General features: G+C 41.7%; 1 protein-coding gene across 2 annotated transcripts in view; it reads left to right on the top strand.

Annotated features, from left to right (window-relative positions):
* The window catches only part of LOC131223933 (telomerase reverse transcriptase), a 181,059-nt gene that overhangs the window by 26,213 nt on the left and 138,234 nt on the right, over nucleotides 1–16,612 (top strand). For both annotated transcript variants that reach the window (XM_058219533.1, XM_058219534.1), the window contains 2 exons: nucleotides 12,709–12,823; nucleotides 14,025–14,169. In XM_058219533.1, coding sequence (XP_058075516.1) covers nucleotides 12,709–12,823; nucleotides 14,025–14,169 — 260 coding nt within the window. The remainder of the gene's footprint in view (nucleotides 1–12,708; nucleotides 12,824–14,024; nucleotides 14,170–16,612) is intronic.

The following is a 16,612-nucleotide window of genomic DNA, read 5'->3' as shown; positions in this document are numbered from 1 at the left end:
GTCAATCGACCTCCCAAAGAAAGATAACGACACTTCCAAGAAGTTAGTTTCTATCCGATTCTCTCAATAACTTTGCCCCATAGGTGCTTGGCCGGCTTCCCGATACAAAGAGGAAGCCCAAGGCAAGAGGACGAAAAAACCCTGGTTTTGCAACCAAAGATTCTTGCAAAATGACTTACATCATCCCTTTAAACATGCACTCCCAACATTCCGGACTTGGCCACGTTAATCTTCAACCCCAAAACTACTTAAAAGCAAACTAAAATTTTCTGAAGGTTGTCCACTAACTCTGCCTCTTCCTCACAAAATATCAATATATCATCAACATATTGAAGATAGCTGAAATAATCCCCATGGCCTGAACCTTTGAAACCACAAAGAGCCCATTCTTCTCGCCTTTTTGAAGCATCATGCTGAGAGCTTATCCAATAACAACAAATAGGTAAGGACAAATCAGGTCACCCTACTTGAGACCACGAGTTGCCTTGAAGTACCTGTTTGGTGACCCATTAACCAGAATAAGAAAAGGAGCAGTTTGCACATAGGCTCTAATCCACTTCCTCCACTTGTGAGTGCAACCCAATCCATCGAGTATATAGTCTAAAAAGTCCCAATTGGCATGATCATATGCCTTCTCGATGTCCAACTTGCAAACTAATCTGCTCTTTTTCTCCTTTTACCTGGTGTCGATGCATTCATGAGCTATAAGAGCACTATTCAAAATCCGCCTACTTGCCACAAAGGCACCTTGATTTATTGAAATCACTTTCGAAAGAACATCCCTGAATCTCAAAGCAAGTATTTTAGCCAATATTTTGTAAGGACCCTGAATGAGGCTAATCGTTCTCAAATCTGAAAACCGCTTGGGTCCTTCGACTCTGGGGATCAATGCAATAAACGAGGCCCTGAGTTCTTTAGATGCATGGCCTCCCTCTGAGAATTCCACAATGAAGTCCAAGACGTCTTTTTTCACGATATGCCAAAATTTTTGGAAGAAAGCTATAGGAAAACTGTCAGGACCTGGGGGGTTATCCCTGCACAATCCTAGAGCCGGCACTTCCTCCTTTGGGACAAGCCTTTCAAACTAGGAGGCGTCCTCAGAATATAGTCGGTGACAATGGAGAATATCCAAACTCGGTTATGCACCCACTTCTCACCGGAAGTAGCTTTTGGTAAGAAGAAACTATCTTGTTGCAAATCTTATCTTTGTTCGATGTATTGGCCCCCATCAACAATTAGACTGGAGATTCTATTACCACATGCGGGAGTGCTAGCAATGTTATGAAAGAAACGAGTATTCTTGTCCCCTTCCTTAAGCCAAACTGCTCTTGATCTTTGGCGCCACTTAATTTCTTCTTCATTAGCCTTACTAGCATACTTAAGTGATGTGTCAGTCCTTTTCAACCTATCTTTTGGAGATAGGCTCTCACTTTCTTCTAAAAGGTCAAGTTCATGAATTTCTTCTGCCATTTTATTGAACTATTCCTCTCTTCCTCCCAGGACCTCTTTCTTCCACAACTTGAGCTTCTCTTTCAACATTTTAAATTTCTTGCTAATTTCGATCCTAACATAACTATCAACTGTAAAGGGTGACCACCAATCTGCAACCAGTTGATCAAAGCCGTCCACTTCATCCAGGCTAATTTGAATTTGAAAGGACATGTCCCCTTGTTTTCACTATCCACTTTTAAAATTATGTGTTGATGATCTGAAGCAACCTTCGGGCGACCATGCTGACTAACCAAAGGGTATCGCTTAATCCAATTCACAAAAACTAGAAATTTGTCCAACTGCAACATGATAGGATTTTCTTGGCTATTGGCCATGTGAATTTGCCACCCCCTAAAGGCAGGTCCACCAAATAATGGTGGCCCACCCGATTAGAAAAACTTAACATGCTATTGGTCACCCTTCCTGCCTTCCACCTCCTGATTTTCCGAAGGAATAACAAAGGACATTAAAGTCCTCTACGACACTAAGGGGCTGCCCATTTCTGCTCGACACTGTCTAGTTCTTCCTAGAGTTGATCTTGTAGATTGTAAGAACAAGGGCCATATACAACCATAAAGACCCACTGGAATTCTGAAGAAATCTCTAATAGAAAAAGTCAAATAGAAAAACTACCAGAAAAGGAATCAATTTGTCTCCAGACATCAAACGTCCACGCAACAAAATTTCCTCATCATCAACAATCACCTAATCTAAAATTTTTACCCTTCATATGTAATTGATCATACCTCTATTCATTGACTGCAGCTTGAATTCTTAGATGGTGATGATATCAACCTTTGATTTTCTGCAAATTTCTTGACCTGAGCCCTCTTTGCTATGCTCCCCAGGCCTCTAACGTTCCAAGATATAATGATCATTGATCACCACCTTTTCCTGATATCTCCCTCTTGGCTCTGCTTGCTCTAGCCGTAGAGTCATAATTAATGGTGCACGCAAAATTTGACAGCTCCCTCTAGCCTTTGGGAGATCTCTTGGGTTTCACATTTTGATAATCTTGTAGTCCTTGAGAAGCTTTATCCTGAGCAAGTTGAAAAAATAAAATAAAAATCATAAACGTCTTCATCTCGAGTCCCATAAGACATCCTCATTAGTCCCCCCACCCTCTCAATAACATCCTTGGTCCATCTGAATTACTCCTTTGTAATCGGAAATGTCCTACTGTTAGCCTCTCAGTGCGCCACATCAGCTTCCAAGCCGAATACACAAATAGGACTAGAGCCTTTCCCCATCTTTTCTGCGCATAGCAAAGTTACAACCAAAGCTTCTTCCAGTATTTCATCTTCATTAAGGTTGTTGATGCAAAAATCTGGTTAACCCTCCTTGGTCCTTGGAATACCTGCACACAAAGAAGACAATGGGGACCTTGGCTGCAGCAGGGGACCCTCCGATGCCTAAGTCAGGTAGGGAATATGGGTAGGAAACAAGGTTTTTTGGCTCGAAGACAGTGCGTACCTTTCACCATTAGGGGTGCTCTTATTTATAAGTTAGGAGAGGCGGTGATGTAGAGGGATATTGCTTGTTTAGTAAGAGTGTATTGTAGTATGATTCAGATACCAAGTTGTAGTGGAATTCGTATCTGGGAATGCTAGTATATCCGTCGAGATCCTTGACTGAAATCCCGGAGGGGATCCGTGTTGTGCTCGACTTCCAAGATCCTCGGCTGGAATCGCGGATGAGGTCGGTCGGAACTAAGTCAGAACCAATGGAGGCAGTCGACATAGGAATGAGGTGGAGAGTCCAAGAGAGTTTATATAATTGCTTCATGGAGTGATTTGCTGACTTGAATTCTCTGGTGAATCATGGTCGTGCTTCCCTTTGGTGTTAAGTGGATGGCCAATCTGCCGACCAACCTTAAACCGTTTGAGACCGAACTGCTTCCCTGCTCAGGTTGGGGATGGGGCCGAGGTCTTCATCATGGCCGAGCTCGAGCTCCTTTCCTGCTCGGACCGGGGTCTTCATCATAACCGTCTTTGAGTAGCTTTGCGGTGTGCACAGATGTCCGACCTAACCTTATCTCATTGGCTAGTCCATTTTTACCCATAACAGTAAGCCCCCCTGCTTCCGAGCACGTGTAGAGGGCTCGTGGAGCAGGTCGATAATAGTGAGGTTGGACCATTTTGTGCCCAGGGTGTTGAGTCCGCTTGTCATTAATGTTGGATAAGGCGGCGTGCACAAGAATTGGGGTGTATCTGTAATCATGGTAAAGTGTGCTCGAGATAATGCGCGCCGCTCGAGGTCACGTGAGTTGTCAGCATGCCTGCTCGGCTTCTGGCCTACGGGGTGTCGACGCGTGGTGTCTTCTGGAGAGACGGGATAGTCAGCAAGTGGGAGAGCTCCACGTGTTCGAGCGCAATTATTGAGGCACCGATTTATTTGCCGTAATGAGTGTGGGCATTAAATACTGTGCAGTCGAGTCATCCATAGAAGGGGGTGCCCTAGCACCGTTTTGAGCTATTTTCTCTATTGTCTCTCTGCCCCTCTCTCTGCTCTCTCTAGACTCGGGCGATTTCCTACGACTTCCAACCTCTTCTTCTTCGGTGAGCTCTGTTCCTATCCTTCCCCTCCCCTTTTCATTTTTCTTTTTCTTCTGAGTTTCGGCTTCCGGTGGCTGTTCACTTAAAGGGGATGTCGAGATCATTGGACCAGCGGGGGGAGTCGTCCTAGCGTGATGGTGGGCTAAATGATCTTCACCCTATGTCGAACCCACCCTCACCGCAGCTGATGATGAGTGATAGGGACTTCCAAGTGTCCCATGAGTCGAGGATGGTCGTTCGGTCCTCGGCTGAGCGACCAGAGGACACCGAGGGGGTTGTCTTGGCTACGGAGGAGGTCAATGGATCCTCGTTAGAGGCAGAGGAAAATGGGTCAATAGAGTCGACGCTGACAGAGGCCGACCTGGTACGGATCAGGTCGGGGTATCACATACTAGACTTTGTGGTACTCCGAGCTCCTGTACTTGGCGAGCTTCCGAGCGAGCCCCAGGCCGGCGAGGTGGCTATATTCCTGGTCGCCCTCCAATGTGGCTTAAGGCTCCCTCTCCAACGCATAGTCAGAAAAGTCCTCGTGTATCTAGAGTTAGTTCCTGGGCAGATAATCCCAAATGACTGGAGGGCGCTGGTGGGGACATTCATCCTATGGTCCAAGCTCGACCAACCTGAGTTAATTGTGGATGAATTTCTTCACCTATACCAGGTGAAGTCCAACCCCTACCACGAGGGTTGGTATTATTTTTTAGCCTGGCCGAAGACTGGCAACGCCATAATTATGGATGCCCCGACCTTGAACAAGAATTGGAAGAGTAAATGGTTATGGGCGTCGGGAGATTGGGAGGCTCCAGGAGCTCCCGGGTTGCGTCCTCGAGTCCCAACCCGCTTCGCTAAACCAGGTCGATATATCCGAACTGCATTTTCCTTAACTTATTCTCCTTTCTTCATCTCTGATTGTGATTGTCTTTGGTAGTTTTGCCCAAGTACCTTGCTGGAGTGGGCGAGGCGGAGCTTAGTCGAATTGCTGAGATGAGGTCGGTGGATGCTGTGTTGAGGTCTTGGAGGCAACTGATTACTCCTGAGCTGCTTTTTAAATCAGGTCTCACTTTGTCTATATCAGGTATACCCCTAGGAGATAGTCGAATTTATTTCATTCTCATCTGCTTGCTGATCATTTCCTTTTGTTGTGTAGAGATGCTTGAGCAGAATTGCTCAAAGCGCAAAGTTCCTTCCATGACTGGCCCAGAAGAAGCAAAGGCCAACCTAAAAAAAGAAAGGGGTTGTTGCCTCTGTCCTCTGCTGGTCGGGCGGTCGCGGACGCCGACCCCAGCACTATTCTTACTACCATTCCTTCAGACTTGCCAGCGGTCTCTGGGGTGGTCGGAGCTTCTGCGGAGGTGGCCCCTGTTGTTGAGGCCCAACCTTTCGAGGTTCGGGCCGCTACTGGCTCTGAGGCTCGGGTGGATAGTCCGTCTGGAGGCCAAGTTGCTAAGGCTCGGGGATCTCTCTGATCTGTCTTGGCCACAACAGAAGGCATGTTGCCCTGGATATCTTGGCATGTTCCCGACGCCGAGTTTACCAGGGTGATGGAGATGCCTCTAGCGGCCGGTGTGGGCCAGATGGCGGCACTCTGCTACAAGGTAGAGAAATTTTCTTTTCTATAGTCATCTTCACTACTTAAGAATTTATTCTCCTCTTCTGACGTGGATCTCTTTTTTCAGTTCGGCCCCGTCCTCTTAAACGGTCGTCGCGAGATATTGCGCACCGAGACGGAGTGCAAAGAGGCATAAGCGGCTCTTTTGTGGAAGACCGTCGAGTCCGAGCAGCACCGTTTAGAGGCCACTGCTCTGAAAGCCTAGGCGGAGGGGGCGAAGTCCGAGCTGGAAGCATTGAAGTTGCTTCTAAGGAGGCTTAGGAGAGCGGTGCGAGGTGGAAGACAGAGTTGAGCGAGGCGAGGCACAACTTTGGAGTGAAGTTGAAGGAAGCATAGATAACTATTCTGGGGGCTAGGTCGGCGGCCGTGGAGGAGTTCAAGGCCTCCAAGGAGGTTGAGGAAGATAGGGACGCACTTTTCAGCCTCGGGTATGACAAGTGCCTCGAGGATGTGAAGGAGTTGTATCCCGAGCTCGACCTGACCTCTCTCGAGGATAGCCCTGCGGAAGAGCCCACTCCTCTAGAAGCTGAGCAACCTACCTTGGAGGGGCATTGATATGTTTTCTTCCTTTGTAATGATTTTTATTTTTTTATTTTTTTATTTATTATTATTTTTTTATGCCTTCATATGTACCTCCTTTTGTTATTAATGGAAAGAAGGTGCTTTTGTTTTAACGATTGTTGCGAGTGAATTTTCCGAGTAGTTTTGTCAGGTCGGTCTAGTACTCGTTAGTAGGTCGAGCCTTTAGGCCGTGCAGGAGCTCGTGGGCTAACACTTAGGCCCTCGTGATGATTTTTGTTTTCGTAGAGTTGATGCACGAGCTGCATTAATTCCCTTATAGAGGGTCGAGCAACTTTCTTTAGAAGGATCGTTCCCCCTTGCATTAAGGGGTCCTCATTGTAGATCGTGCAGTCCGAGTAGTGTTATTAATTAGTGATCCGACCTCTTCTTTTAGGGTCGGGCAACTGGTCGGGGACTGTTTCTCCCTTACACTAAGGGAAGTCTCCGGTAGACCACATAGTAGATTTGATCAACGGTTCGACCTCTTCTCTAAGGGTCGGACTATTAGTGAGGGCAGTTTTTCCCTTGTAGTAACGGAAGCCCTTAGTAGATTCATGTAGGCCGAACATTTGTAGATAAAGAGTAGAAAGTAAAATTTCCCGACCTCGGGATTTTTATTATAGATTCTGAAGGGAACATTTGGATTTCGATTTGGTCGGTCGCTTATTGTAGATTCTAAATAGCAGACATGTAGATTTTGACTTTAGACCTAGTCGGCCTTTACGGGTAGTAGATCTTTAGGTGCTCGGCATTCCATGGATGCGGTAGAGGTCGCCCTTCCATGTCTTCAAGTCGATACGCTCCTTGTGGGGCCCTTCCCAGTTCGACCCTAGGGTCCTTGAGTCAAGTTCCTTAGTGTTCTAGAAGGTCCTGTGGAGTAATAGATCTCCGGTTCGCTACCTCCTCGTCCTTAACCTGAAATTGTAGAACTGGGCGACCTACTGTTGCCGAGCCGCTACCTTGAGTTGGGCTTGCTCCCTTTTTTCTTCGATCAGATCGAGGTCCAATACCATCTGCTCGACGTTTTGATGTTCGTCGTAGGAGCGGGTCCGAGCAGTTGGGAGCCCAATCTCGACTGGGACAATGGCCTTTGCTCCGAAGGCTAGGGAGAAAGGGGTTTCTCCTGTGGCTGTTCGGGTTGTGGTCCGGTATGCCTAAAGAATATGGGGAAGCTCCTCCGCCCAGGCCCCTTTAGCGTTCTCGAACTTGGTTTGGAGGTGGTTCTTAATGATCTTGTTGACCGCCTAGACGTAATCTTAGCTTGGGGGTGTCGGGGTGACGAGTAGACGTTTCGAATTCTGAGGTTCTCACACATACCTTGGAATTGATTGTTGTCAAACTGCTTCCCGTTGTCCTAGACGATTGTGTGCGGGATTCCGTACTGACATATGATGCTTTTCTAGATGAAGTCGGTAGTTTTTTGCTCGGTGATCTTGGCCAGGGGCTCGGCCTCGGCCCACTTAGTGAAGCATAGAAAATGCTATTCCTGTGCCAATCATCAATTCCCTTAGCCTGATATAAAGCACACCTGAAAACTGCAAGTGGTACGGTCTCCTCTTCATCTTCATCACTAGCACCAATTACAGGGTGATATTCTTCTTCTTCACAATCACCCTGGTCATCTTCATCTTCCTCTTGCTTTGCAATCATGAGGGCCTTAGTTTGCTCTTTTGTGGGACACTCATAAGCGAAATGGCCATATCCTTGGTTGTTATAGCACCGCCGAGATTCTCCTTGCGAATTGGTATTGGCGACCCCATTACCCTTAAAGTCCTTTTGGTTATTTTGAGTGCCAGTAGAGGGTTTGCGTTGACTCCCAAAGTTAGACCTAGCTCCATGGAGAGTAGTCTTAACCCATTTTGATTAGATGTATGATTTAAGCCATTTTTGAAGAAGCAAAGATCTAGAGTCAAATTTGGGAAAAATTGAAAAATGGGTAAAATTTATCTCTCTGTTTATTTATTTATTTATTTTATTTTATTTTTTATACAAATTTATCGATTCAACATATTACCAAATCAACCAAATCTTTCTAGATTTGAGTTTGATTTGGATGTGATTATATAAATTTTCATTTTAAAAAAAATATTATTGCTAGTTTTTATGTACTTTTTAGCAATTTTCAATTTTTACATGATTGTATAAAATTTTTAATTTTTTCGTATTATTGCTGATTTTATGTAATTTCTTGTAATTTTCAAATTTTAACCCCCTCCCCCCCCTTTCATTTACCTATGTCCTTGTCTTGTTTTTGTAAAATATTTGGAGTATAGATTGTTCAAATACATGTATGGAGTTTAGATCTACATATGCATGCACTAAATTAGGGCTCGCTTGGCATCTTTGCTCTAATTCAATAAGAGCTACTCTAATATGCTCTTTTTGATTTAGCTCTCGTTTTAAATAAGCTCGTTTGGTAAAGTCACGTTTTCAAGTCCAAAAAAAGCTCGTATTTGAAATAAGCACGTTTGGTAAAGCTTTCAAATATAAACACACACACACACACACACACATACATATTTATATTTATATTTAGGGGTAGTCGACGTCATTTTTAAAGATTACAACTACTCTATTATAAGAGCAATCCAAATGGTTGTTTTGGTGGATCTCACCAAAGATGAACTATGCCCTAAATGACAAAAGAATGGATGACTACAATCTTCATATTTTAAGACATTTGGGCCATCCATTATGTGGTACATTAGATGTGGATCAACTATCATATAGAGCCCACCTTTGATGTGGATCATCCATTGTGTGAGCCAAACCTTCAAAGTGGGCCGTACATCAAACAAGGCCCGTCTTGGATGTGGACCATTCATCATTAGGGGCCCACACACCTTGATGTAGGTCATCCATCATGTGGGGCTCACCATCAATGCTAATTGTCCTTTATGTGGGGCCCCTCAATGTCCACTACCCATCACCCATCAGGTGGAGTCCACATTTGATGTGTCCATAGTGTGGGCCCTACCTTCGGAGTGGATTGTTCACCATGTGAGGCCCACTTTTGATATCCACCATTCATTGTGTGGGGCGCAACTTCTATGTGGATCATCTATCATGTGTCCCACTTTGGATATGGGTCATCCATCATGTGAGACCTTGGATGTGGACCGTCCATTATGAGGGGCTACACTTTGATTTAGCCATCCATCATGTGAAGCCCACTCTATCCATTATGTGGACCCACCTTGATGTGGACCATTCATTATGTAGGGCCCCACCTTCAATATGGGTCGTTCATCATGTTGGCCCACCTTTGATGTCAACCGACCATCATGTGGGCCCATCTTCAATGACCATCATCCATCATGTGGATCTCACCTTTGATGGACTACCCATCAAATGGGACCCACTTGATGTGCATGTTCCATCATGCTGGGTCACATTTTGATGTGGGCCATCTATCATGTGGGGCCCACCTTTGATGTGAACCATTCATTACATGGGCCGACCTTGATGTGGGGCCCCACGTTCAATATGAGTCGTTCATCATGAGGGCACACCTTTGATGTCCACCATCCATCATGTAGGTCCCACCTTTAATGTGGACCATCAATAGGTAGGGCCTGTTTGATGTGGATCATCCATCATGTGGGGCTCACCTTTGATGTGACCATGCATTATGTGGGCCCACCTTTGATGTGGATCAGTCATCATGTGGGCCCACCTTCACTATGGGTCGTCCATCATGTGGGTCTACCTCGAAGTGATTGTAAAGAGATGAGAAGAGGGTAAGATGGGAATTTCTCGGAAAGTTTAAGGACAAACTTGTCCAAAAATAGTCCAAAATGTCTACTTGCTTAAGCCAAATAAGCTTGGTTTAAAATGTTAACCCCTCCCCAACTTACAAAATCGGAGCTTATTTGCTACTTTCTAAACAACTAAGCACTCTGATTAAACTTTTACCAAATAGTCTAAAAGCTTTCTTTTTTTAGAAATAAGCCAATAAACTCTTATTTGTAAATATGCCAAACGCCCCCTTAGTGTTTTTCATTTCCGTTTTTGGTATTTATTTATTTATTTTTACAATTTTGGGTCATTTTTAGAATGAGTAGTGCTATATTTATTTTTAATTAATCTTCAATTTAAATTTTTTTTTTTTTTCCCTCAAATTTCTTGAGGGAATGATGTCAAATGCTTAGGGATAATGTGTTTGTGGGAAGAATCCTATTGATTACATGAATTTTGAGTGGTCCTAATTTGGCTTGACAATATGCATCTGAATTTAATTTTAAAAAATTTCCTCAAATTTATTTATGGAAATGGTGTCAAAGGCGATATTCATTAGTGTGATGAGTTCCACAGATTGCATGATTTTCGTGCCGTTTAAGGAGCATACAAGTGGTCCTAAATTGGCCAGCACCATTCATCTGAATTTAATAGTTAATTTCCTCAAATTTCTTGAGGGAAATGGTGTCAGATGGTTAGGGATATGCATTAATGGGATAGTTCCAAATATTGCATGTATTCTAGGCTATTTTCGAGGCATTAGTGTGGTCCTAAATCAGGCCAACACTATTCCTTGGAATTTAATTTTTAAATATAATTGTCTCATCATTAAATTCATGCTCATATAATCTTATTTATATTGGATCATTCATAGTAGATTTTTAGAAAATTAAATATATGGGTTTGAAGTCAGTCTATGCCTCTTAAGGTTAATAAAATCATCAAGCAGCTTGAGACAACATTCTTACCAAAGAATGGAAGTTACACCGTCATTAGTATTTTCAAAACTAGAAAAGAATACATATTTGGAATTCTCTCATTTCTTTTTTTGGAATTTTTGTAATAATTTTTTTTTTCAGATTGTCTTATTATTATTATTATTATTATTATTATTTTTGACCACTTTGGCCTGCAACATAACGGTTGAATGGTTAGCCATTTCTGTTATTGAATAGCTTGCTAATGACCAAATTCATTCATCATGAAAGGTCACTCATGACTAAGTTCCAATCAACAAAAGGTTGGACTTCAATGGCGCACACAACGAACGTTTCTAAATGTCGATGTGCACAAAATACACATGGTCACGTAGGAGGCATTTTGGTATATCATGTTAGCATATTTTCTCCATGTGCGTTGCTCTTTTTCTTTAGGAATAACAAATATAGCTTGTGAGATTATTTCTAAAGATTGTGGAGAGACTTATAAGCCATAGTGAGGAGCCCATATCCCATTTCTGGAGGGCCTGAATGTCATAGGCAAGACGTCAGGGGCACACATCTAGAGGCATGGAAGCCTAAAACTGTTGCATGCTTATTCAACGATAAACATATAGAACTTGTGTGGAATCCTTCCTGATATTGTGATAGTTGGCGAACCCATTCACATGAAATGCCAAGTCCAGAATAGTTTCTGAGCCTTTTTGCAATGGAACTCACAAAACTCACGTTCTTATGGTTAGAGATAGTATAATTGGCTGTTTGATGTGTTGTAATTTACTTTACCAACTCTACAAGGTTACTTCCATTGTAGTACTTCCTATACTTGTCTTTGTTCATTTCTCCAAATTTGTTATTATCTGAGTTGTATGTGTGTCACTTCTCAATTGAATGAATGTTAACCCCTATATGGTTTCAGAACTTAACAACATATCGAAGTCAATGGGAAAGAAGTTTTAATTCTCCAAAGTTGTCATCCAATCTCAACAACTTTTTTTTCCCTAGACTTGGAATTAAGTCTGAAACTAGTTGATGTATTGCATGGTTCACCATCTATACACACTAACAAAAATGAATGAAAATAGCACTTTTGTTTTTATTTTTATTTTTATTTTTTTTAAAATTTTTATATGTTGGATAAATCCTACTTTGTTAAATCTGGTACATCAATAAAAAAATTTCTTAATTAAAATGGAGAACTACATCCTCCCATAGAGAGGAATTTTAGCATTTTCATATAAATTTGTTGCATGTGGTCAATTCGTAAGGCATGTTTGGATGGGGCCAGCTTAGATAAGTTTGGATAGCCCCTATCTATTTCATTTCGAGCGAGAGAAGAATGGAAAAGGATTGGGAAATGTTGTCTTTATAGCACCTTTTCCAGCTTCTGACCTTGATGATTTTGAAACCAAACTCCCTTTTTCCCTTACTCGAATCCATTTAGGTGAAAAATCAGGAATAGTAGGGATTTGCCCCGATGCACAAACGGCTCGAATGTAATTTGGTCACATATTGAAAGTTTGCCACTTCTGTTTCAGTTTGTTAGGCAATGTTTGGTTACATCTTGGAGTTTATCTCCCTTCGAGTTAAGATAATATAGAAACATTCTTTCATGTTCATTTTTTCCCATGTTGCACATTTGTGAGTGCAACCCATGTTAATCTTCATAAACCATACCTGTTATGTAGATATTGCAGCAATTCTATTCTTGTAATATATTAGGTATTTTCTTTGGTTTTCTTCATTTGTATATTGTCTTGTTACATCTCATATGTATAATTTTTTATTTTTTATTTTCCATTTGGGCATGGAATCACAGTGCTTTTACTGTTTGATGCTGCAAGCGCCACGAAACGTTGAAAGGGGAGCTCAAGTGAAGAGACAGTGCATGTTCTATACTTCTAGTCTGTCTCGTTCTATTTTTCCAAGAAATCGTATCCTTTTTTCTCTCTTGTTTCCAAATACGTTAGTGCCTTTGTCTGATTGCTTTCTATTCATTCTAGCAATCAAATATTTCTATTGACTTATCGCCTTCCTCACTGCCATACACATACTGTTAGGTACACCTTATGCATTATATGGATCACACAACAATCGAAACCAATGGTGAACCGAATTGGAGAGCAGTGATAGTGCAAAATCTGTAGTGAACACAAAGCACGCTGACACATGGATTTGGAAATTGATTTCTGCACCCACATCCTTTGGAAAAAAATAAAAAATAAAAGTGGGGTGGACTTGGGTTTGTGTCGAGTTGGGATTTTTGGGTTTTAGCTCAAAACCAGGTAGGGTTGCAAAGCGCGAGTGGGTAGTAATGCAGGGGCATTTTCACACTGGGCTGGAGTGGGGTGGCATGTGTGAAGCAGAGGCACACTCAGGGTAGGCGGCCCATGTGTGGTAGGACCCATGTGAAGTGGGGCCCATGAGGGGGGTTCGGCCAAGGGCCTGACTTGGGCTATGAGATAAAGGAATTGATTCGCTACTCTCTATCAGTTCGAGCTTTTAGAGCAAGTGGTTAGTTGTTCTGCGTCGAAAGTGGTATCAAAGCAGGAGGTCTCGTATTCGAGACTCGTCACCGGGGGTGATTAATAAAGAGGCGTTTTCATACCGGGCTCGAGTGGGGTGGCTTGTGTGAAGCAAAGGCACACTCGGGGTGGGCCGGAGACCCATGTGAAGTGGGGCCCACGAGGGGGGTTCGGCTATGAGATAAAGGGATTGATTTGCCACGCTCTATCAGTTTGAGCTTTTATTGCAAGTGGTTGTCCTTCGTCAGGTAGTGAGCCCTTTGGATCCGATCTGATCAGATGACTTTTCAGGTCTTCTATTGTCAGGTGGCATGCCTACATATGCTTCCTATGATCGTCCTGACTTGCACTATAATACTATGAGACCCTTCACAATTCTCCTCCTCCATGGGCTGTTTCTTTGACAGACATCTACTGTTTTAGAAAATTTGAATTTCAACATCTTGAAAGTGCACATTTAAATTTTATCGGAAGTTTCTTTCTTTCTTTCTTTTTTTTTTTTTGGTCCTGTCAAGATTCAACTTTATTAGAGGTTTATGATACTACTTGACTAGAGATTTTTGATATTGTTGTAGAATTTGTTATCTGATATGTCCTTTACCATATTTAGATATACTAAACAAATTGAAGCCCAATGATTTTGGTGCAACTACTCTTATGAGGTGTATCTTTGGCTTACCTGATGAACATAAAGGTGCTGATTCTGTGCCTTGTTGTCATGACAACAACGCTTGTCCCATCAAATCTGAATGCCTGTAAGTAAAGCATAATATTTTTTGAAAACGTTACTACGGTACTGCAAATGTTTCCAAAAATTGTGCCATTTGTCCTAAAGTTGTTTATTTGTATTGTTGGAAAACCGTTTTAGATAATGCCCATTTTTCTGGCTAAGTTGGTTTGTGTATTTTAGTAATTATTTGTTGGAAAAGTTAAAATCTATCTGGCTGGAATTCACGAGGGTGCTACACCCATCCACTGTACATATAGCATACATCCACAACGATCTGAAGTGAACACAGCATGGGGTCCATTGTGATGGTGATATTGCAAAATTGCAATGATTGAATGATGGTATGGATTCTGGTAATTATTTGTTGGAAAAGTTAAAATCTATTTGGCCAGAACTCATGAGGGTGCTACACCCATCCACTGTATATATAGCATACATCTACAGCGATCTGAAGTGAACACAAAGCATGGGGGTCCATTGTGATGGTGATAGTGCAAAATTGCAATGATTGAATGATGGTAACCATTCAGGTGGTGAAAGTCAAATAGTAAATTTAAAGTAAAACTTTCTAGTGCTTGAAATTTGAAAGAGCAAGATAATGCATTTAGATCATTCATTCAGTGTGTTTATGGGATGTGCTTCATGAACATTGGAGACAATGGTTTGAACAATTCAAATTGGTATATATGTATGCCATGTTTATAATGGATAAGTAGTGGCATGCTAGTGTGTCCCACAGTATACGATAGAACCTGACCTTAATTATTTTTCCCAGGGGAAACCTCCCATTTTTGAATCTGGAATTTATGCAAGTCTAGCTACAAAAGTGGCTGGAAAGGGTTACTCATGTTCACATGGTCAGTGCTTCAAGATTTCTAGCAATGTATCAATTGTCATGTCAGGAAAAAAATTTAAGCAACAGTTGGTGGAAGAATGAGAAGTGGCATTTAGTAACTACAATTTATTAGGATTATTTAAGCACCAAGAGTCATTTTATTTATTTATTTTTGAATTCTGAGTCTGATGAAAAAAAAAAGAAGCCCTTACACCACATTAAAGCTTACTTCATATTTCTAATCATTCCCCTCTAGAAGAGAATGGTGAATGCTTATAGATTTTAGAGATGAAGTGATTTGGTGAAAATCTCCTCGAAAATATTATGGAGCATTTGTTGGCCTCATTTCTTAATGGAGAACTTCCTTTAATATTTAGTAATTATCAAACTTGCATGTGTCTTGTTAAAGTATGGATGACTTGTTCAAAGAGATGCATAACACTTTGTTTTGTCTGTATGTATTGGAGTTGGATCCATTAATAGGTTCATGTTTGTGAGTACCTTCCAATGAGTACATCTAAGCACCAATTAGAGTATATCAGAGAAGGAGGAGAGCTCTCATTTCTTTATGGTTAGGTGATGCATACATGGGGCCCCATGGGCCCAATTCGAGTGCCTAGCCCGTTGAAGACCCCACATGCATGATTATGCATCTTTGAATGCCCCACATTGGGAAGACACATGTGGGCTACTTAGTTGGACCATTTCGACCGTTGGATCATCGTCATTGGACATCTTGATTGTGGGCCATGAAATAATTTAGTTTATTTATGATGCAGGACATGATTTATTGCTAGCATGCAACGTGGAGATTATGAAATAGTCCATAAAGTAATTTAATTAACAAAAGATGCTAACCTACCAAGTAATTAAGAGTAAACAATAAGAAATAAAATCTGATTTAACCTAAATCACATACCCGCATGCTAAGAACTCATATAAATCAATTAAAACTAGGACCGATGGAAGGATAAAACTTCCAATTTAGCATAAGCACGTTCCACACTTAATGGACAAATTTGTAGGTTTTATGATTAGGGTTAGGAATGAGAAAATCTGAAATTTGAAAAATTAGGGTTCATGTGAATTGGGGATTTTGGAATTAGGGTTTTTAGAAATTGGGGAAAATAGGAAATTGAATATCTAGGGTTTAGAAGGTTGTAATGAAAAGGAAAAGAGGAAGACAAGAGAAAAAGAAGAAGAATACCTTTCGAAGAAGAGAAAAAGGAATGATATACCTTGGGGAATCCACCACCAAACAAGCTTCTACCATTCCACAATTTAATTGGAAGGGATGGTTTTTTTTCAAAAAAACCCTAGAAAATAAGGAGGAAAATTACTTCACACAAGAGAGCTTCTCTCCTTTTTCTTTCTTCTCAATAACACCACTAGGGTTGGAACTCCACTCCCCTTATGGTTTTATAATTAAAAAATTCAGAATTAAAATTCAGCATAATTACAACTATGCCACTCACTTAAGTGGCCCATCATCCAAAATAAGAAAAAAAAAACATTTATTATCAATCTCAACCATAAAAAAAATCATAAAAATAACAAAAAACATAAAGAAAGCAAGATCAGAGTCCGAGGGGCCCATATTAGGAAGATCTAACGGTTGGATTGACAAGACCTG

The sequence above is a fragment of the Magnolia sinica genome, chromosome 13 (genome assembly GCF_029962835.1).
Source record: "Magnolia sinica isolate HGM2019 chromosome 13, MsV1, whole genome shotgun sequence".
NCBI lineage: Eukaryota > Viridiplantae > Streptophyta > Magnoliopsida > Magnoliales > Magnoliaceae > Magnolia > Magnolia sinica.
Note: the sequence above shows the minus strand (reverse complement) of the source record. Positions and strands in the feature narration are given on the sequence as shown.